Source organism: Neomonachus schauinslandi, chromosome 8, assembly GCF_002201575.2.
Source record: "Neomonachus schauinslandi chromosome 8, ASM220157v2, whole genome shotgun sequence".
In the NCBI taxonomy this organism is placed as follows: domain Eukaryota; kingdom Metazoa; phylum Chordata; class Mammalia; order Carnivora; family Phocidae; genus Neomonachus; species Neomonachus schauinslandi.
Window position 1 is genome coordinate 96,972,634 of NC_058410.1, and position 22,458 is coordinate 96,995,091.

The 22,458-nt window shown below is 37.5% G+C and overlaps 1 protein-coding gene across 1 annotated transcript in view; it reads right to left on the minus strand.

The window, feature by feature from the left end:
• LOC110582017 (muscular LMNA interacting protein) overlaps positions 1 to 22,458 on the minus strand; it is a 104,549-nt gene that overhangs the window by 78,227 nt on the left and 3,864 nt on the right. Inside the window, exons 2-3 of the mRNA XM_021691939.1 lie at positions 18,823 to 18,978; positions 15,404 to 15,796 (exon numbers count right to left, since the gene is read on the minus strand). Of these exons, the coding sequence (XP_021547614.1) occupies positions 15,404 to 15,796; positions 18,823 to 18,978 (549 nt within the window). The remainder of the gene's footprint in view (positions 1 to 15,403; positions 15,797 to 18,822; positions 18,979 to 22,458) is intronic.

Sequence of the window (22,458 nt, forward strand, 5' to 3'; positions counted from 1 at the left end):
AAAGAAAGAAAGAAAGAAAGAAAGAAAGAAAGAAAGAAAGAAAGAAAAAATATCTGGGTGTATGTATTCTTGTGCTATTTTAAAAATCATCCAGACTTTAAGACAAATACTAAAATTATAAATGATTCAAAAGCCAAATCTTTAAACAGAGGTCTCCCTAAAAAATTATTGATTTGATTCTATCAACTCATAAGAGATTTTAGGGAATATCAGTTAATCAAAATGTTAGTATTTATTATGTGATATTATATTATTATGTTACATATATATTTATTTACTTATTTATTTATTTATATATATATGGCCTTACATAGCAGGCAAATGTATGACCATAACAATTAAACTTAGCAAAAGCTTGGTTTACAAATTCAGTAAATGATATTTCTTGATTTTTGCTTTGTAACATGTTAACAAGGTGTCCATCAGATCTATTGCAAAGATTTTCATATCATCTAATCTTCAGTTCTGAAAACATTTAAAGCTGATAAATGCAAACAACTTATCCTAAACTTCTAAGTTTCAAGTAAACATATCCAAAATAGTCCTTTCTTTTTATGTGCAAATTCATATGTGTATTTGCAATACAGAATTCTTGCTACACAATTAATATTTGAATACACTGGCATTACCCAAAATATCTGAAAATCAGGGATAATTGAAAATCAAGCAGAATTCAATCAAATTGAGAAAGTTTAACAATTCCTTCACATAAGCTTTACTTAGAAACAATTCTGCTTAGCCAGTGTTCATATAACTGATTCATGTAATTAGACATAAATGAAAGGTCTTCTCTGATTGTTTCCACTGACTGGTCTCTTCTCACAAAAGGAATGAAGCAATTTCAAGGCTATGTAGGGTGTCTTTGCATATTATGTTATAGCTTTTGGTAAAGAATTTTGTAAATTAATGATAACGGCCACAGAAATCTCATTACCTTTTAAGTCATATTTCCAGATAACTTGAATATATATAGCAAATTTATTAATTCATCCAGATTATCCATGAAATTATCATGTTAAAATCATAGGGCTATAATTCTACTATGCTGAGTCATATTTTACCTAAATAATTCAGTTTATTGTACTTTGGAATAGTTAATTATTGAAGAATTTCTAAGAGACTCTGAAAAGTCTAAAAATGTTTATTATGTTTGTATTAACCTACATATATTTTATTATATTTTCCTATTCAGTATATTAACAAGTATTTGCAATATATTTGTTTCTAATTCGCAAATACATCTAGATGTTATCCTAATTTATACTAATAAAAAAATGTGGCACCATGCTTTTATAAAATTCCCAGGTGTGAAGAATGCTTTTCTTAATGAAAAAAGATTCATTTTCTTAAATTCCTCTCAATAGGTTTAAAAAAAAGTGGAACGGATGTACAGACACGAATAACTTTGTGCAGAAAGAAAAAATGGATATCTGTCAAATGCTCAGTCATCTCAGAATAGATTCTTCATTCACTTCTACACTATAAATCCCTTACCAGTGATAACAAACTTCTCTACTGACATCTACACATTTCTACCCCTTCATCCTCTCCCATTAATAACCTCTTGTTCTGTTTCTAGGTTTGTCAATGATGCTCTAATTCCTTCTCCTCAAGGTTCTCTATTTTCTCCATCATTTATTTCTAAATTGATCTTTGTTGATTCCTTTGCTTTAAATACCTCTCTAGAGCTACCCCGATCATGTTCTCCAATCATCAGCCTTCTTCTGATTCCTTGAGTCCCCCTTACCACACACATGCTCCAAAGTTATTTTCAAAACTCTCTTCTCCTAGGAAAACTATCCTGAATTCTGGAATACATTCATAATAATATCAGTAAGAGAGAATGCTTGCAGTGTTCTGCTGTCATCAAGTAGACAATCTTAATGCAAAATCCCCTCTTGGATACTATATAATAGAGGCCATCAATTATTCTAATAACCAATCTCTGTTGTGGAGCTGCCTTGTAATTTTAGTCAACCTAAAATTAACTATTCATATATATATTCAATTTTTCCTAATTAGTATTAGATTCCAAAGCACCTGAATAAAAGCCAAAGTGATTGATCTGCTATCTGAATAGTTCCCAAGATTTGGAAAACACAAGATATTGATCCATACAGTTGAGCTCTTCCTCCTGAATCTTCACAGTCATGCAAGGCAGAAACTCTAGATTCCTTTTTGTCCTCATATGCAATCATTACAACAGCTTTGCCTCCTAAACTTACCTATTTATGGGTTTTCTCACTGATGAACAATTGTAATGTCACAGGACAGATACATTCTCAGCCTTTCAAAGATAAACAATTTAAATAATATTTCTAGTATTCCTACATCTAGTTGCACCCCATTTAACCTATCATTGGAGTGACTTTTTAAAATCTAATCAAAGCACACCTATGCTTAAGATGTCATCAATATTTTGTCCATGTATAATGTGAACTAAATATCTTTCCTTCATGACAGAGTCCCTCTCTTGCTGTCCTGTCCCAACTCCCTCACCCCCTGCTATTTTGCATTTTAGGTTTTAGAAGTACTTTGTTCAATCTCAACTTTCTTGCCAGCATTGTCAACATTCTAGTTATTTTGTTCTTTTGTTCTATTTTGCCAAATCTTCATTCTTAAATCAATATCCCTAACTGCCATTATGCTCTGAGACCCTTAAAGTCTACTTAAAACTGCTATAAAAAATAATAATGATGACAGAGGACTTCCTGGGAAGATGGTGGAGTAAGAGGATCCTAGGCCCACCTCATCCCATGGATACATCTAGATAACACCCACATCAGTGTCAACAACCCAGAAAAAGACCCAAAGATGATCAGAACAGACTCTTCACAGCTAAATGTAGAGAAGAGGCCACACCAAAGAGGGTAGGAAGGGTAGAGACACGGGAGCAAACTGACCCAGGGGGCTGTCCTTAGGAGGGAGGAACACCCCAGGTGCTAGGAAGGGGGGAGGAGCAGACCCCATACCAGGCACCCCAGGCATAGGGGACTTACACTGGGAGGACAAATCTCCATAACATCTGGCTTTGAAAACCAGAGGAACCTAACTTCAGGAGTTCTTACAATCAGTGGAGCTTAACACCTGGAACTTTAAAAATTAGTAGGCTCATCTGTGGGAGAGCTGGAGAGCAATAGGAAACTGAGTTCTCACCCTTAAAGAGACAGCACAACAAATAGCCCTGCTGAGATACAGCATAGACCAGCAGTTTGAAAAATGCCTGGGGAATACCGGAAAAAGATTTGTTTATTAATCTCAGAGGGTGTGCTGGAGGGGCAGGGATCTTTAAGTGATATCTCCAAGAACAAAAGAGCTAGTAGGTACCATCCCCCCCCCAATCTACATACACCGACATCTGTGGGAACCAACATAGCACCAACACTACCCACCTAGCTCGGTAACAGCATGCCCCACCATCATGCTCTTCTGCAGACCCACCCCATCCAACATGCCCTTGACAGGAGTTCATCCAAAGCCATGTCATAAGTGTGGCAGTGTGCAAGCAGCCTTTTAAGGGGCCAGCACCACCTCAAAATGTCTCCTGCCCCAGTGAAAGGGGAAGAAAATCACACATACCAGTTCAACTATGGCTGCAGCAGTGGGCTGGGAGCAGATATCATCTCTGACTGCAAGCCCCACCCACCAACAAAAGCTTCAAAGGGGACAACACAGGGATAACACACTGCAGTTCTGTGCCACCACAGCTCTCGAAAATGCCTGGTCTGACTCAACTCAAGCCCAAGGCAGCTCCAGACTGACCCACTAACAACACAGGGACCAAACCCTGCCCACAACAGGCAAAGAGAGACATTGCAGATGACTTGGCTGAAGACAAATGAAGCTCAGCCACAACAATAGAGTACATGCAACATATATAAGAGACACCCCCAAGAGCCAGTTTCTGGTGAACATGGGACATTGCACTGTAGGACACTACAGGACCTCCTTTTCTTAAGACCACTACTTTCAAAAGCAGGAGAAATAGCTGACTTCCCTAACACATACAAACAGACACAGAGAGTTAGATAAAATGAGGAGACAGAGGAATACGTCCCAAATGAAAGAACAGGACAAAATCACAGCAAGAGAGCTAAACAAAACAGGTAAGTAACATGCCTGATTGAGAATTTAAAATAATGGTCTTAAAAATATTCACTGGACTTGAGAAAAGAATAGAAGATCTCAGTGAGACTCTCAACAAAGAGACAGAAAACATTAACAATAACCAATCAGAGATAAATAACTCAATAACTGTAATTGAAAATACACTACAGGGAATAGGTAGTAGACAGGAAGAAGCAGAAAAACAGATCAGCAACCTGGAGGAGAGAGTAATGGAAATCAATCAAGCTGACGAAGAGAGAGAAAAAATAATAATAAATGAAAGTAGATTAAGGGAACTCAGCAATACCATCAACCATAATGATATTCACATTATAGGGATCCCAGAAGAAGAAAGGGAAAAGGGGGAAGAAAATTATCTTGAAGAAATAATAGCTGAAAACTTCCTGAATCTGGGGAAGGAAACAAAATCCAGATCCAGGAGACACAGAGAGCCCCCCCAAAAAAATCAACCCAAGGAGATATATACCAAGACACATAGCAATTAAAATGGCAAAAAGTAGTGATAAAAAGAGAATTTAAAAAGGAGCAAGAGAAAAGAAAACAGTTACATACGAGGGGAAACCCTATAAGGCTATCAGCTGATTTTTCAGCAGAAACTTTGCAGGCCAAAAGAGAGTGGCAGAAAGAAAAAGCCTACAACCAAGAATTCTCTATCCAGCTAGGCTATCATTCAGATTAGATAGGTAAAGAGTTTCCCAGATGAACCAAAGTTAAAAGGAATTCATCATGACTAAACCAGCCTTCAAAGAAATGACAAAGGGACTCTGAGTGGAAAGGAAAGACCATAAATAGGAGTAAGAAAAGTTGGAAACACAAAAGTAGTAAAATGAAGTATATCTATAAAAATCAGACAAGGGATTCACAGAATAAAAGTATGTAAAGTATGATGCCATAAACCTAAAATTTGTGTGTTGGTGGGGGGGGGAGAGGAGTAATAATTTAGTGCCTTTAGAATGGGTGCAAACTTAAGCCTCTGTCAAATTAATATAGACTGCTATATGTATAAGAATCCTAATGGATTCTATATAACCACAAATCAAAAACTGGTAATAGATATGAAAAATAAATAAAGAGAAGGGAATCCAAGTATATCACTAAAGAAAACTAGCAAACTATGAGAGAAGAGAACAAGGGAAGAAAGGAACAGATAAGAACTACAAAAACAATCATAAAACAAGTAACAAATGGCAATGAGTACATACCTATCAATAATTATTTTGAATGTAAATAGACTAAACACTCCAATCAAAAGACATAGGATGATGGAATGGATAAAAAAGCAAGACTCATCAATATGCTTCCTACAAGAGACTCATTTTATACCTAAAGATACCTAGGGATTGAAAGTGAAGGGATGGAAAAGCATTTATCATGCAAATGGAAGTGAAGAAAGCTGGAGTAGCAATACTTACATCAGACAAAATAGACATTAAAACAAAGACTGTAACAAGAGACAAAGAGGGACATTATAGAGCCATAAAAGGAACAAACAAGATATATAACAATTGTAAATATTTATGCACCCAGCATGGGAGCACCCAAGTACATAAAACAGCTAATAACAAACGTAAAGGGAGTAAACAGTAGTAATACAATAATAGTAGGGGACTTTAACATCCCACTTACATCAATGGACAGATCATCCAAACAGAAAAACAACAAAGAAATAGTGGCTTCAAATGATACATTGGACCAAATGGATCTAACAGATAAATTCAGAACACTCCATCTTAAAACAGCAGAATACATGTTCTTTTCAAGTGCACATGGAACATGCTCCAGAGTAGATCACTAATAGGCCACAAAACCAGTCCCCACAAATTCAAAAAGATCTAAGTCATACCATGCATCTTTTCTGACCACAACACTATGAAATGAGAAATCAACCACAAGAAAAAGTCTGTAAGACAACAAATACATGGAGGTTAAATAACATGTTACTAAACAATGAATGGGTCAACCAAGAAATCAAAGAGAAAATTTAAAAATACGTGGAAACAAATGAAAATGAAAAAGCAATGGTTCAAAATCTGTGGGCTGTGGCAAAAGCTGTTCTAAGAGGGAACTTTGTAGCAATACAAGCCAACCTCAAGAAGCAAGAAAAATCTCAAATAAACAACCTAACCTTATACATAAAAGAGCCAGAAAAATAAGAGCAAACCCCGAAACAGAAGGAAGGAGATGTAATGTAATCCCTATGAAAATACCAAGAGCATTTTTCACAGAACTAGAGCAAAGAATCTTAAAATTTTGTGGAACCACAAAAGACACTGAATATCCAAAGCAATATTGAAAAAGAAAACAAAACTGGAAGTATCACAATCTCAGATGTCAAGATATACTACAAAGCTGTAGTAATCAAAAATAGTGTGGCACTGGCACAAAAATAGATACATAGATCAATAGAACAGGATAGAGAGCCTAGAAATAAACCCACAATTATATAATCAATTAATCTTCAACAAAGGAGGCAAGAATATGCAGTGGGAAAAAGACAGCCTTTTCAACAAATGGTGTTTGTTAAACAGGACAGCTATATGCAAAAGAATGAAACTGGACAATTTCTAATACCTACAAGAAAATAGCTCAAAGTGTATTAGTGACCTAAATATGAGACCTGAAGCCATAAAAATCCTAGGAGAGAGCAGAGGCAGTCATTTCTCTGACATCGGCCATATCAACATTTTTCTAGAAATGTCTCCTGAGACAAGGGAAACAAAAGCAAAAATGAACTATTGGGACCACAACAAAATAAAAAGCTTCTGCACAACAAAAGAAAGAATCAACAAAACTGAAAGATAGCCTATGTAATAGGAGATCTTTGAAAATGACATATCTGATAGGGGATTAGGATCCAAAATATAAAAAGAACTTATACAACTCAACAACAACAAAATCCAATTAAAAATGGACAGAAGACATACACAGACATTTCTCTGAAGAAGACATCCAGTTGGCCAATAGCCACATGAAAAGATGCTCAACATCACTCATCACCAGGGAAATGCAAATCAGAACCATAATGAGATACTACCACACACCTGTCAGAATGGCTACAATCAAAACCACAAGAAACAAGCATTGGCCAGGATGTGGAGAAAAGGGAACCCTTATGCACTGCTGGTGGGAATGCAAAGTGGTACAGCCACTGTGGAAAATAGTATGGAGGTTCCTCAAAAAATTAAAAATAAAATTACCATATGATCCAGTAATTCTGCTACTGCATATTTACCCAGAGAAAATGAAAACACTAAATGGAAAAGATAAATGCACCCTTTTGTTTGCATTGCAGCATTATTTATAATAGCCAAAATATGGAAACAACCCAAAAGTCCATTGATAGATGGATAAAGAGGTGATACACACACACACACACACACACACATCAAAATAGTACTCAGCTATAAAAAAGAATGAAATCTTGCCATTTGCAACAACATGGAAGGATCTAGAGGGTATAATGGTAAGTGAAATAAGTCAGGGAAAAACTAACACCATATGATTTCACTCGTGTGGAATTTAAGAAACAAAACAAAGAAAAAAAAGAGACAAAAAAACAGACTCTTAAATATAGTGACCAAACTGATGGTTACCAGAGGGGAGGTGGGTAGAGGAATGGGTGAAATAGGTGATGGGGATTAAGAGTACACTTGTCATGTGAGCTCTGAGTAATGTATAGAATTGTAGAATCACTATATTTGCTCACCCAAAACTAATATAACACTGCACATTAATCATTCTGGAGTTTAAAAAAAAAATGGAGAGAAAAAGAAATACAAAATAATACAGCCCTTTGATTGGCAGGGCCACTGCACTTGACCCACGAACTTGTCCTGTATCCAGGCACCAGCTGAGAGTGGAGCTGAACTGCCTGCACCTGCGCAGAGGGGCCATCTTTCTCTCACATATGGGCTGCGAAGGCACTCTAGATTGATGTCATCATAAAGTTAATGTGTTATAGTCTCAGCTGGGTCCTGTACCTCCCATTTTTTTGTTGGTTGGTTGTTTTTTTTCTTTTGTTTTGACCTCAGCTTCCCATTCTGCTCTGAACAACAGCTCTTCCAAAAGTTAACACTCTCCACAAACCGTGCTCTCACTACTTCCTTCATTGTGCTCAACAGATGACCTAGTTTCACTTTCTCCAAGGAGAAATGGAGATTACCAGGAAAATCTATTATTTTTAGATCTATTCTTATTCCTTTTCCTCCCTTCTAAGAAAAAATGACTTTTCATTTTTTAAAAGGTAAAATTTCCCTATATACTCTGAGTCACAACAGCTCTTGCCTTCTTAGAAATCTTATTTCATCAGTTATCCTCCATGTGCTATGTATCCATCCTTTTTCCTTTTTATTAGCTGTCTCATTTGTCTCATAAAAATAAAGCAAAATCATTTCAATCTTTAAAAACATAGCAATAAATGCCATGTAGTAGATTATAAAAATGACCCAAATTCTCTTTTCATAAAAAAGGCAAAGTCCTTTTCCTCACCACTCCATCTCAGCTGGCCTTAAGACTGGGTTTGACCAGTGAGACATCAGCAGATATGAGCCAAGAAGCAGTGGCTTGAAAGCCACGAGTGCCTTAGAACTTACCAGTTCGCTGAGTGCAGAACAGCACCATGACATGAATGCACCCAGGCTAGTCCACAAGACCACATCTCAATTAACAAGCTACCAGCTGACCCAGCAGCCAATTACAGACAAGTAAGTGAACCACAGCAAAGATTAGCTGACCCTGCCCCAGATATGCAGAACCACCCACCTAAACACAGCCAAATTACTGACCTGCAGATACCTGAGCTAAATAAATACTCTTGAAAAAACTACATTTTGGCATGGTTTGTTATGCAGCAAAAGGTGACTGATAAAAATACACACACACGTGCACCAAGATTTTTGTGGATCCTGTATATTCCTTAATTTCAGACCCATGTGTTTTCTTCTTAATGACATCTGTACCATACAGTCATGGATTTATTTCCTTACTTCTGGTAGCCAACACACTTAAAGAGACTTCCCAAAGAATCCCACCCTTTCATAATCCCCATGTAATCCATGACTTGCTTCTAATAGAACCTGGCAAAGCTGAAGGCATTTTGCAGATGTAATTAAAGTCCCTGGTCAGGTGACTTTAAATTAATCAACATATTATCCTGTGTAGGCATGACCTAATTAAGTGAGCTTTTTAAAAGAGGGTCAAAAGGTTAGAGATTTCAGTATTGGAGATTTTCTTTCTCTGCTGCCAGCTTTAAGAAGCAAGCTGCTATGAATTCTACAGCCTCAGGGAAATGAATTCTGCCAATAACAGGAGGGAGCTTAGGAGCAGATCCTTCCTAGTGCAGGACCTCCCGATGAGGGTGTAACCTGACACATTAACTTCAAACTCAGGAGGCCCTGAGCGAAGAACCAGTTCAGCTGGGCATAGACTTCTGATCTACAGAAACCTAGGAAAAATAAATAGGTGGTTTTTTAAAGCCACTAAACTTATGATCATCTGTTATGCAGCAGTAGAAAACGAATACACTTCCCACTGACTTCTTAACAGCTCATTCTCCCTGGTCTTCCACAGTAACTGTTTTCACCAATGTCTACAGTGATTTGTATTTTCCTAAGCCCAACAGGCACTTGAATGCCTTATCTTTTCTGATTTCTCCATAGAATCTGATTTCCAATCTCTCCCTCCTTTTTAAAACTGTTTTATCTGTGGCTTCTATTTTATCACTCTCTCCTACTTTATTTCCTATATTCTGATGGGTCCTTTTCACATTCCTTGTCTTCTTCCACCCTCTTCTTATATGTTGGTACTCCCCTGGCCGTTCACACTGTCTGAAATGCCCAAGCCCTAGTTATCTGCCAAGAAAACTTGTACTCACTGTTCACATTTCAGCTACCTACAGTGTAACCCTTCCTGATGGTCTGGGCTGATGTAGGCGTCCTCCCCCTGAACTTCCCCTTGTTCTTAGAACGTGTTCCCTTTCATTCTCATTGTTTTCAGGTGCATCTTTTTCAAGTTCCTTAAAGGCAGGTATTATGTCTTTTACAGTTAATTCCCTTACTCTCCAGTGCCTGGCACATTACCGTCATGCAGGGAATGCAGAAACAGAGGGTCTAGTGGATATAGGAACAAAAGGACAGAGTTCAGGGACATAGTGTCTCCTTGAAGAAAGCCTTATCACCTCCCTCAGCGACTGTCCCCTCTTGTTCTGCTCTAGACTCTGGATAGTGAAGAGGAGCAGGGGAAGAGGACAGTAACTCTGATATCCATTCAGTCTTTACCTCGCCAACAAGAAAAAAAAAATTGAGTTCTGACATCAATAAGTCAGGAGACCCTCCTGTTAAAAGGTTCCATCAGCTTTCTGCTGGAATTGCCAAAGCAACTTGATTTTTCCATAAATGTACTTCCTCTGCCCCATAGGCTAATGGCACAATTGAGTCCTCACCCGGAGGAAACAACATGCTACCACTGAGGGATCTCAGGGATTCTGCCACCATCAGAGCACACTGAAGCCTGGAGGTATAAGGAAGGTTTCTATCCAAATAATTTGTCGTAATTTCTTTTCCATGGGTCCATAAAATCTAGGTACTTACTAAATATGCATGCCAGTGTCCCAATTTCCCAGACTTTCATGAAAGAACATCCTTTATTTAACCCCAGTCAGCTTTTCTGACCTCATTTTCCATGTCGTCTCCTCTGTTCTTATACCTAAACTACATTTGAAGCAATATAAAACCTCTCCCTTTGGAACCTGGGTGGCTCAGTCGGTTAAGCATCTGCCTTTGGCTCAGGTCATGATCTCAGGGTCCAGGGATCGAGCCCCATGTTGGGTTCCCCACTCAGTGAGGAGTCTGTTGGTCCCTCTGCCCCTCCCCCTGTTCATGCTCTCTCTCTCTCTCTCTAAGTAAAATCTTTTTAAAAAATTTTAAATAAAACCTCTCCCTCTTCACAAGTTCCTTCCCCTGTACTCCAAAACATGCTGTCATCTCAAACTTCTTAAATACAGTAAACCATCTGTTGAGAACCTAACATGAGCCAGGCACTGTTCTAGGCACATTACATATATTATCTCATTTAATTTTCACAAGGAAGGTTGATATTACCCCATGTTACAAATGAGGAAACTAAGGTTTATGATTTCAAGTAATTACCCAGAGGAGCATGGCCAGTATATTGCCTGTATCATTCCTGCTTTCCCAAAGCATCTCTCTAATGCATGGGCTCCTTTCCTTACCACCCATCCATTTCTCAACTTCATTTCTCTCCCTATTACCCTACTCACATTGTTCCCCTTAAGGTCATCAAATGACCTAATTTTGAAATTTAATGAGCTCTGGAGGTCCTACTTATTTGACCTTGTTTTGTATTTTATTTTTCCTTATAAGATTTTATATTATTTTTATTTACTCTTCCTTGTTTATAGACTATTCTTTTTGTTGAATGTCCCTCCAACTTTCATTGCATGAAACCCCTCTCTCCAACTTCTTTGGACCCCTCTCTGTCTCCGTCGTTGGTTTTTATTCTTTCACAGGCCCTTTACATTTTGCTATTTCCTGGCTTGTACCTTCTACATTCTTTCCATGAGTAAATATCTCCACTCTCATCAACTTATGTACCAAATATCTCCAGTCTCCCATCCCTCTCCCGTGTTCCAGATTCACACTTGCACCTCCTTCCTAGAGAACATCATGCTGTGCCATCAAAGAATCACAAGCTCCACATCAGATATCTTATCTCTTTCTATCACTTCCTGAAACCTATTATTTTCCCCTCAGCTAATGATATCAACATTCATCCAATTTCCCTGGTTAGAAATTTCATCCATCCTTGACTTTTCCCATATAGGTCAATGAACAAATCCAGTTAATTCTACCCTGTAAATTCTTTTTATTCCCACTGTTCCTGCCCAAGCTACAGGCTTTATCATAGGTCTTTCAGCCAAATTACTCTGTGTTTGTATGTGAATATTCACCTCTCTTTTAACTCTAATATTATCCCTAGGTAAGACAGTTCTCAGAACTTTACATCAATATTCAAGATGCCAACACTCAAAAACATTACTCTTTCTCGGGGCGCCTGGGTGGCTCAGTTGTTAAGCGTCTGCCTTCGGCTCAGGTCATGATCCCAGAGTCCTGGGATCAAGCCCCACATTGGGCTCCCTGCTCAGCGGAAAGCCTGCTTCTCCGTCTCCCACTCCCCCTGCTTATGTTACCTCTCTCGTTGTGTCTCTCTCTGTCAAAAAAATAAATAAAATCTTTAAAAAAAAAATTACTCTTTCTTTCTGAATTTTACTTGAGAGGATTTTGATTCAACGGCTTATTTTATCTAGCATTTTTACTTTTGACCTACACTTTAAATTTTTTAATTGTCTAGTGATTTTTTAACATAATGCACTTTTATTTAAATATGCCACTTCAATGAAAGTATTTGGACTATACACATATTCAACCCAATGTTTATATTGACTATGTTCATGATAATATAGTAACCATTGAGGGAACAAAATGCTTAATAAAAATGGATTTAACATGGACTTTACTTCTAAAGACTTTACAATCTGCTAGGGGAGATAAAGCATGCACTTAAAATAGTTATAATACATGCTGAAATAGGATAACTGTCATAAAAGATGTACAGAAAAAAGCTATCAGAATCATATTGAGGGATAGTTTATTTTGGCTCAGAGAACCAAAGCTGACTTCATAAAGGAATCAATATCTGTGCAAGGACTTCAAAGATGTGAACTCTTAAATATTTATTCCTTTTACATACCTTATTGAACCTCACCTATACACAAGATAAGTACTAAGTGCTGGAGACACAGAAATAAATGAGACAGACCTTGACTTAAATTGTTCTCTGTCTAGTGAGGAAGAAAGATAATCTGTCATTACAACAGGGTGAAAAGGAGTTATAATGGAGATTTTCTAAAAAGGCTAAAAAACTATATGGAAAATGGTTCAGATGGAGAAGACCTAACTCCTCTTCAAAGGGAATGTCTCTAGAAAGAGGCACTACTTGAAGTGAGCTTAGAGTATCGAGTGGCCTAAGTAAAAATGGAGATAGGTCTGGGGAAGAAAGATGTTTTATACACAGAGGAATCAAGGGCTCAGGGATGGAAAAGCAGGAAGTATGTACTTTTGTGGTAGTTCAGAAGAGCTGAAGAAGAGAGGTAGAAGATGTGGATAGAAAATGACATCTAGGCTAGTTTATGGAAAGTTTAAAAGCCAGAGCAGAACCTGAAGGCATCTTTTGGAATAGCTTAATAAATTATTGCTGACTAATAGGGCTAACTTATGGACAGTTCTATACATGGATTCATTTTTACCAGGTAGACCAGAAATCCACTTAAATGACTACATTTCTGATTGAAAAGTAGATGGTGTTGGCATTAAGTAATCCAATCAGGGATATTCTCTAGACTTGTTGCTTCCACTACTGACTACATTAAAATTTCTCAGAGTGCCTTCTTTGGTTCTCTGGTCATTACTCTGTGGTTGACATTTGTGGTTAACAATTACCTTATTCTTATTTCATCTTATTTTTATTTGATGATGGCCTACTATTCATTACTCAAATGGATTATTATAGGAAATTGAAACAGGAACAATGGCTACTCCCAAACATTTCAAGATCTAGTATTCCCCCATTAGTGGTAACCATCATTTTCAGCCACTGCTAATGAATTAGGTTGAACTTCGCCTTTTCATTTGGAGCTTTGATAACATCAACTATACCCTACTGCCATATAACTTTTTTTGGACAAAAGATTCCACAGTGTGTGTTCAGGCTCTAGTTTACTTCTGTATATATAAAAACACATAAAAACAAATTAAATGACCAACTCAGGGAAAGAAATCTAACAATTGGGGGGAAAAATAAAGCAAAAATCCAAAAATTGCTTCATTAGGAATATTTGCTTTGTTTACTTACATTTGTTATTATCACACCTACATGTTCTTCTCCAAGGGGCCACATCAAATAACCCTCCCCTGACTTTGGAAACCCCCATGTCTCCAACTTGGTTATTCCATCATCTTTCCCAGAGCAAGAAAGAAATGTTTAAGCCTATCACTGCTTACTGAGAATATGTTTAATTATATTATTAGAACATTTCCAATAACTATCTGAGGATAAATTTTGAGAAGAAATAAATGTTTTAGTTAAGTAGACTGAGGTGGGAGTACCCCAGGAAGAATCTTCTAACACCAAAAAGTAGCCTAAGGACACTGGATGCTTATAGGTGATAAAAATTCAGCATCAGGGAGTCAGTGAAGGCTGCAGAAATGAAAATGGGGTGGCACCCAAAATAAGACACCTACTCTACAATTATGCATAGGTCCTAGCAGCACCAAAAGTCCAACTCACCAATAAAAATGTTCTCCCAACTACTTTGGGATGCTTGCAAGTACCTGATCTAGCAGATCCTAAACAGGACATCTTGGTACTAACACAAGCTTTCTCAAGGAGAACTTTGCATCCACTGCCTACTCCCAAAGCCAGCCTCTTCATTCCTGACATTCTACCTATGCCTTGTCAAAGTCATTTTATAATTTCATTACAACAAATAGCCAACCAATGGCAAATTCTTCCTATTTTTCCCTTCAAAATCCCTCCCTAACCATTCCCTTTCTTTCCTACCATCACAGAAATGGGTCTTAAATAGGTTTTCCAACTTAAAGGAACTATTGGATTTTGCTGCTAAGTTTTGGGGTAGGAACTTCTCCCCATTTCACTGAGGCAAGACCTGGCTAGTGGCTTCCAGGACAACAGATACTCTCCTTAAGACACACAGGAAAGAATTTTTTTTCTTACACCCTTATTTCCTAGCATATCCTTTTACTATTCTTTCAGTAGATTAAAAGTAATGTGCTTGCATCTAACATCCAACAAATGTCTTCCCACAGGATATTTCTCATATCTGCAGTATGCTTCTTGATGCACCCAGCTAACCAAGCACTCTCTCCTAAGAAATTCCCAGTATCAACCTTTTCCAAGAATTGTTCAAAAGTAAGAGACAACATTCTCTCAGATCCACCTCAGCTGAACATTTTACATTTTCTCTTCAGCCAATTCACAGTACAATTATATAATCTTTTTTGTCTTATGAATTTATTATCTATATTTACTCTGCGATGATTTATGATCTTAGGATTTGGGTTTTTTAATATCTTTTTCTTTGAGAGCTTTGTATGCCTCGAACAGGAAGGCATTTGCGGACAGCCTAGGATAAAGAGTATGTAAACATTTTTTTTTTCTTACGACAAGAAGAAAAACCTACCTGCCCGTGCTTTTGCTGAGGGGCAATCCCATGAGACATTTCAGGATATGATGGGGCCTGGAGGTCTGTCCCTCGTGTTTTGGGACGCACCACGTCAGAGACCAGACTGGAGGAAATTGCTAGAGATTTGGGCCGAGAAGCTGTGGTGCCCATCCCCCCAGGGGGGCCTTGTTCACATTTTCCACTTGTATCTTCATCTTCCCCTTCCGAGTCCACAATAAAGACATATTCAGCTTTGAAGAGGTCACTTTGCTGCATTCCTTGAAGTTCGTTTGCTTTAATTCCCCTCGCTTGTGAAATCTTTTCACTGCCCTCTGAAGGATAAATCAATGTCCCTTGGTTTCTCTCCCGTTGGCTCCCAGCATTCAAGGTCAAGTACTCATTGGACTCAGACTGCAATTAATTTAGAGACATAAAAGCATTGACATTGGTTTGACGATGGCTTCCTTTTTGCATGTACACTTAAAAGTTTAAACTGCTTATAATCTCCAAGGACACGAATTTTTTAAATATATGTAAAATCAGGTTGGCTTAGGAGAGACTGGGTTGAAATTAACGGTTTACTTTTACCAGCCCACTTGTTTGTCCTGGTTCAAGCCCAAACAATTTAGGGCTCAGAATCAACATCAAGTAAATCTGTTTTCAAATAAATCATGACATAATTCCTTAAAAAGAGATAGAGACAACAATGTCTCCCATAAAGACATTTGTGAAACAAATGGGGGTTGGTCAAGAGTTTAGTTATTGGTCAAGTAAAACCTGTACATACTATATCAGCCAGGAGAGAAAGGAAACCCCATTGAAAGTTTCTAAAATAATACAAATCTCTCTAAAATTCTGAGAGGAAAAATAAAATTGGGACAAAACATATGGATATTCAGACAAAACCATCCAACTAACTGAAAAGAACTCAGGAATAAGACAGCAAAAAAACAAGTAGGTATTTTTAGTACAAGGTATTTTTCACTGCTATTTTATTTTGTAATTCTAAATCTTTTCCCATCCAATTTTCTGTGAGTACACAGAGGGTTTACAAGACCAGAGTAAGATAGCTTTATCAAGCTATCAAACATCTTTTGCTAAAATGAGAGCAACAGTGTACACTAAGATTGTGTTTAAAAGACCCAATGTTTATTTTTCTGGTTTTGATAACCATGTTGTGCTTACTATCCTTTTCTTTGCAACATTTCTTTAGGCCTAAAATTACTTCAGAATAAAAAATTAAAGAAGACACTAAGTAAACTAAAATAAACTGAATTTCAACCACAGTGGTAAATTTAACATGGGCTATTATGTGCATACATGTTGTGTGTGTGAAAATAGAGGTCAAACCACTGATTATATATAACTAACCTATGGAGGTGATTTTATATACCCATTGCACATTTTTCAGCTGATGATGATTTACTCAAGATAAAACACAAATTTCCAATTAGGATTTCTTGGACAATGGTCATTTCACATTTTAAATTACAATATTATATGGTAACAAAAACCTAAATTGGAAAGAAGTTGAAATTAAAAATAACAGGATTCAAAGACATTGCTTATTAAAAGGTGGCAAAAATTTAACTAGTTTTTGAAAACATTATTAATGATCTAAAATAAATCCCTTCCCCTGCACTATTCCTTATATTCCACATATGAGTGAAACCATATGATAATTGTCTTTCTCTGCTTGACTTAAAAAAAAATTTCTGCACAGATTTGTCTATTCTCTACAATTTACTTATTAAATCATTGATTTATATCAGCAAAAATAAAATAAAAACTCCCTTTTCCCATAGCCCATCACTCTCTATTCCTTTACTCTAATGTATTTTTTTATAGCTTTATCACTATCTGAGATTTTATTATATACTTTTCACTTTTTTTATTGTATGTCTTCCCAAGAATGACTTATATGAGTTGGCTTTATTCATTCAGAACATAGCACCAAGCACATAATGTATTCAGTAAGTAGTGGTTGAATATATAAATGATCAAGGGATCATTTACCCTGTTCTACTATAATATTGAACTATTTAAAAAATAGGAAGAAAAATCTTGAATATTTTAAATATGTAGTTGTGTGTGATCATTGCAATCAGCAAATAAATATCAACCTCTTAGGAAGCTCTGGAGGTTTGCAACCAAGATGAATTCATACATCCACAGTCTCATGTGCTCATAGCACCTATCCAAAGCATCCCATATATATACTATACTATATAGAGTTGAGTACTGTTAGAGAAAAACTTCACAGAAATTCCTCTTGTAGCATTTAAGATCTCCCCAAAATAATTTGACCTCAATAGTCTTTGAAATAAGGTAGTAGCATTGAAAATCTCAGATCACAGATATATTATAACTTTCTGGATAAGATGTTTTCATACAGACAACGTGAATCAGATAAATAACCCCCTTTTAGTGGTTCAAGAATGCCACAAAATCCCCCAGTCACATTTTATTCATAATAAGACAATATTAGAATACATTTTAAAGAGAAATGTCATTATTTCTCATTATACCCAAAATGTCATTATTCTAATGCCAAGTCAGTTTCAGGGTTTTTTAAAGTTTGTTGTAATTTCATTGCCAGTCTTGGTCTCATTTTAGATAAGCATAATCAGCATATAAATATAATTTTATAACCAATTTTGTCTCTTACTGTTATAAAGTTAACATTTTCCATGGAATCACATAATCACTATAATTACAACTTTGTGAAAATGATGTATTATCACACTCTTAAATTTTTTTCTGATTGGTAGCTATTAGGCTATTTTTATTTTTCCCTGTTTTCCTACATAACATTTTTCTGCTTTTGTACTATTTTCTTGGAATACATTTCCAAGAGTTAGGTTTTTGAAAGGTTATGAACAGTTTTATGATTGTGGATAAGGGTTTTCCACCAAAATTGTACAAATTCACAAACCTAGCTGCAAAGTGTGAGCATGTCAGTATCTTCACAACTACCCCAGCACTGGATATTGCACTTTTAAATTTTGCTAATTTATTGCATGTAAAACAATGCCTCACTGTTTTATCTTGTATTTTCTGTCAAGAAATTGACAGAAATTCAAACTTTTCAAGAAATTTTGTTTTTATTATTTTAAGACGTATTTGGGAAAACAAGAAGTGACAGGAGGCAGAATGTGTCATGTGAATAGCAAAGAATAGGATGTCAACTCAGAAGAGTTGAGAATAGTATATTAAAGAGAAGAAGGAAAAAAATTAAAAAATAAAGAGAAGGAGGGTATGATAATATTTGGGTTTCCATTTTACAGTTATATTTTTAGTCAACCTTAGATTTCATAGCCATCTCACTTTATGCAAAGGAAATAAACATTCATACAAATTTCCAAGTCATTCTTAAGGACAATTTAATGTTTAATATAAAATTGCTTAACACAAAGAAAAAACAAAAATAATCCTACCCTATTTACAGTTTCTGGATTCTTATCACTTGGTTCCTCTGGAATTTTAACAAGGAACTTAGACGTGTCAGCCAACTTAGAGTGGGTTGGTAGTCTTCTGACAGTGGGGACAAATGTGAAGATCAGAGGTTTGGCTTCAGAATCACAGGAGGAGACCTAAGAGACATATAATAAATTACTTTCAATCTTGTCAAAGGTTTATCTTGACTTTATTTTCTATATACCATGATATTTACCTCATTTATTTTGATAAGTTGACTATTAACCTGTGATCATGTGTATGGTTGCCAAAGAAAAGAGCTATAAAAATAGTGATAGTGGATCAGATCCCTTTTTTAAATTATTCCATTTATCAGAGAAAACAAAACAACCCCAGAAAGATCCTGTTGTAGGGTATGGCAACAAAACAGTGGAATGGCTAGTTGATCTCTTGGAACATTAAAGGGCACCTCTACCTTCATAGGATCATCACAAACACAGCATCTAGTCTGTTTCAAAATCGACTTTTATTCATTTAACCCTGGGTTAGCAGGTTCAATCTGACTCATAATCATCAAGCATGCAAGAAATTTCCAACATGTATCATTAAAGAGAATACTAAAAAGTGGATTTAAAATTGAAAGTACGCTTTTTGGCTATTAGAATACCAATGCCTGTCCTGAAGGATATACTTTCTCTTTCATCCATGCTTTATTCATTCAAGAATGATTGTGTTTAGTATTTGTTGTGGGGCAGGCACTCAGGAGCTAGGGATGCCACTGTGAATAGGAAATGGTCAATAGACCACGCACAAGAAGAGAAAAGGGTATGCACAGAAGATAAAGGAAAAGTGATGAGGGGTACCTGCCTACGCACCCTGGGAAGCTCTGTAAAAGGCTACATCTGAAAATGTAGGTCCCAGTGAAGAGGAAGATAAAGATATCCCAGGCTGAGAAAACCAGATGAGTGAAAACATGGAAAGGCAGCAGCAGCGAGGTGTGGATCAAGCTTAGATCCTGTCCTATTGACAACAGAGAACCATTAGAGCACCGTAGATTGGGAAGTGATTTAGTCATATTAGAATTTTAGACAAATAATTCTGGTTTTAAAAGACACATGGCTAGGGCGCCTGGGTGGCTCAGATGGTTGAGTGTCTGCCTTCGGCTCAGGTCATGATCCCAGGGTCCTGGGATCGAGTCCCGCATCGGGCTCCCTGCTCAGCGGGGAGCCTGCTTCTCCCTCTCTCTCTCTCTCTCTGTCTCTGTCTCTTATGAATAAATAAATAAAATCTTTAAAAAAAAAATAAATAAAAGACACATGGCTAGTGACAAGCACAGAAAGCCAAGAGCAATAGGTTGAGGACTACATGAAAGGGAAAAAGAGAAGAAGGTGCCATAAATTTCTCTTTCAAGAAATTTGGATGAGGAATAAGGAGGGATGTTGAGAGTAGTTAGCGAGGGAAGGCGAGTCAAAGAGCTGCCTGTGTTGGCATGTAATCGGATAGACTTGAAGATGTCTGTAGACTGGGGGGAGGGATCAGGAGAGAAGGAAAGCAAAACAAGGTCCTGGAGGAAGCAGGCCAAATAAGTTAAGGGAACAGGAGAGAAGGAACGTGGCCTCCTTTGAGTCCAGAGAAAATGAACTAAGATACAGAAAAGCTCATGAATGTGGTTCACTGGGGAGCAGAAAGGTGGAGTAATCAACATTGATGATAAAATCAGTCCCATCTCATCAGAGTAACACTGCCCCTCTGTCACCTCATGCCTCTGTCACAAGAAATATGATATGCCCTGGCAAGACCCTCGCTCTCCTCTCCCTTTAAGCCGTGCCCCCTTTCTATGCCTTGAACCCCTCAGACTTCACCTTGGCATTCCTTTTACCCCAGCCATGTCAGCCCCTGTGAGAAACCCAGGCCTCAGAGTCATCCCACAATCCCTGTGTGCTATGCACACCCCTCGTTCTTTTCCCATCTGTGCCCTGCTCCAACTCTTGAAGCCTTTCCACCATACACTTTCTGGTATTCAGTCAGCCACCACAAAATCCTCCATGTCCTCAACCTCTTCTTCTAAGTACCCTAGCTCTAACCAGACCATGGCTTCCTCTGAAGGGCTTTGTCTCTAAGAAGCTACCTCAGTGGTAGCTGTTTTCTCTCACACTGGGCCTGGAAGTACAAGAGTATCCTTCTCACTCCCCTCTACTGTTTCCAGACCATTCCTCTTTCCTCTTACCTAGAAACTTCCAGATTTGAATCTCCTTTCATTTTAGTCTATATTCTTCACTGTTATCTACCCACACCCAAATGAAGCCTTCTTTCTTTGAAGATTTAGTTCCTGGCTCAATTCCACTCTCTTTAACACTATGCTTTGTGCAATACCCAACATCATAGTCCATGGGTAATTTTCCTCATATTGTGTTGCCTGGGCCTCTATTCCTTTTTGCCACTCAAATCCCTAGCCTCAACCAATACCCACAACCCCTTTGTAATGTCACCTTTCCATTCTCTGACCACCACTTCTTTTCTTTCCATACCTCCCTCTCATACTCCAACTCCAACATTTCTCAGAATTCACCAGAATGAAAATCTACTGATCCCTCCAGCATTATATTGTCCCATATTTCTTTTTTTTAACCAGCCTCAGTGACTGCATTCACCACAGTTACCTCCATGCATACTTCTCAAGTGCCTTGCCCTCTCATATCATTCCCTCCCATTTGGGTAAACCACCATCCTCACTAAATCTAACCTCCTACCTTCTCTACTCCTGCACCACAAAGGTATGTGATTGGAGGAAATCACACAACTATGCTTACTGGTTTCACTTCAAATTTAAGACTCTGAGCCCAAGCAGGCCCTTCAATCTTACTCTATAAACATACTATAGCTATATAGCCCATTTACTCTCCCACTTGCCCAGAAAACTCATCCTCTCCTCTTTCTTCAAACCCCCAACATCTTCTTCCATGGCCTTACTCTGAGCTGATGACTTTGTTACTCATTTCACTGAGATAACTGAAGCAATCAGAAAAGAATTTCCAAGGTCCCCATCACCACATCTACTCACCCACCCGCATCTTTGTTCTCTTATGTGGCCTTAAGTCCTGCCACTATGTCCCTACTAAAATCAACTCTCACTTGAATATTTTGCCTTCTACTAACTTTCATTTATTCAACAAGGTGTCATTAAATGCCTACTAAACACTAAGGCACCACTCTTAAGTGTTGGCGATGTAATGGTGAGCAAAAATCTTTACACTAATGGAATTTACATTCTAGAGGAGGAAGTGGTAAACAAAATAAGTATATAAAATATATAGTACTTACATAGTTATAAGTTATGAAGACTGGCTATAAGGCTATTGGAATGACCCATGGGAGAGAAACGGTAGGTTGAATCTGGGTTGCTATGGTAACCATAATAAGAAGTGTTAAGATTCTGTCTATAGGGCGCCTGGGTGGCTCAGTTGGTTAAGCAACTGCCTTCAGCTCAGGTCATGATCCTGGAGTCCCTGGATCGAGTCCCGCATCGGGCTCCCTGCTCAGCGAGGAGCCTGCTTCTCCCTCTGACCCTCCCCCCTCTCATGTACTCTCTCTCATTCTTGCTCTCTCAAATAAATAAATAAAATCTTAAAAAAAAAATTATAAAAAAAAAAAGATTC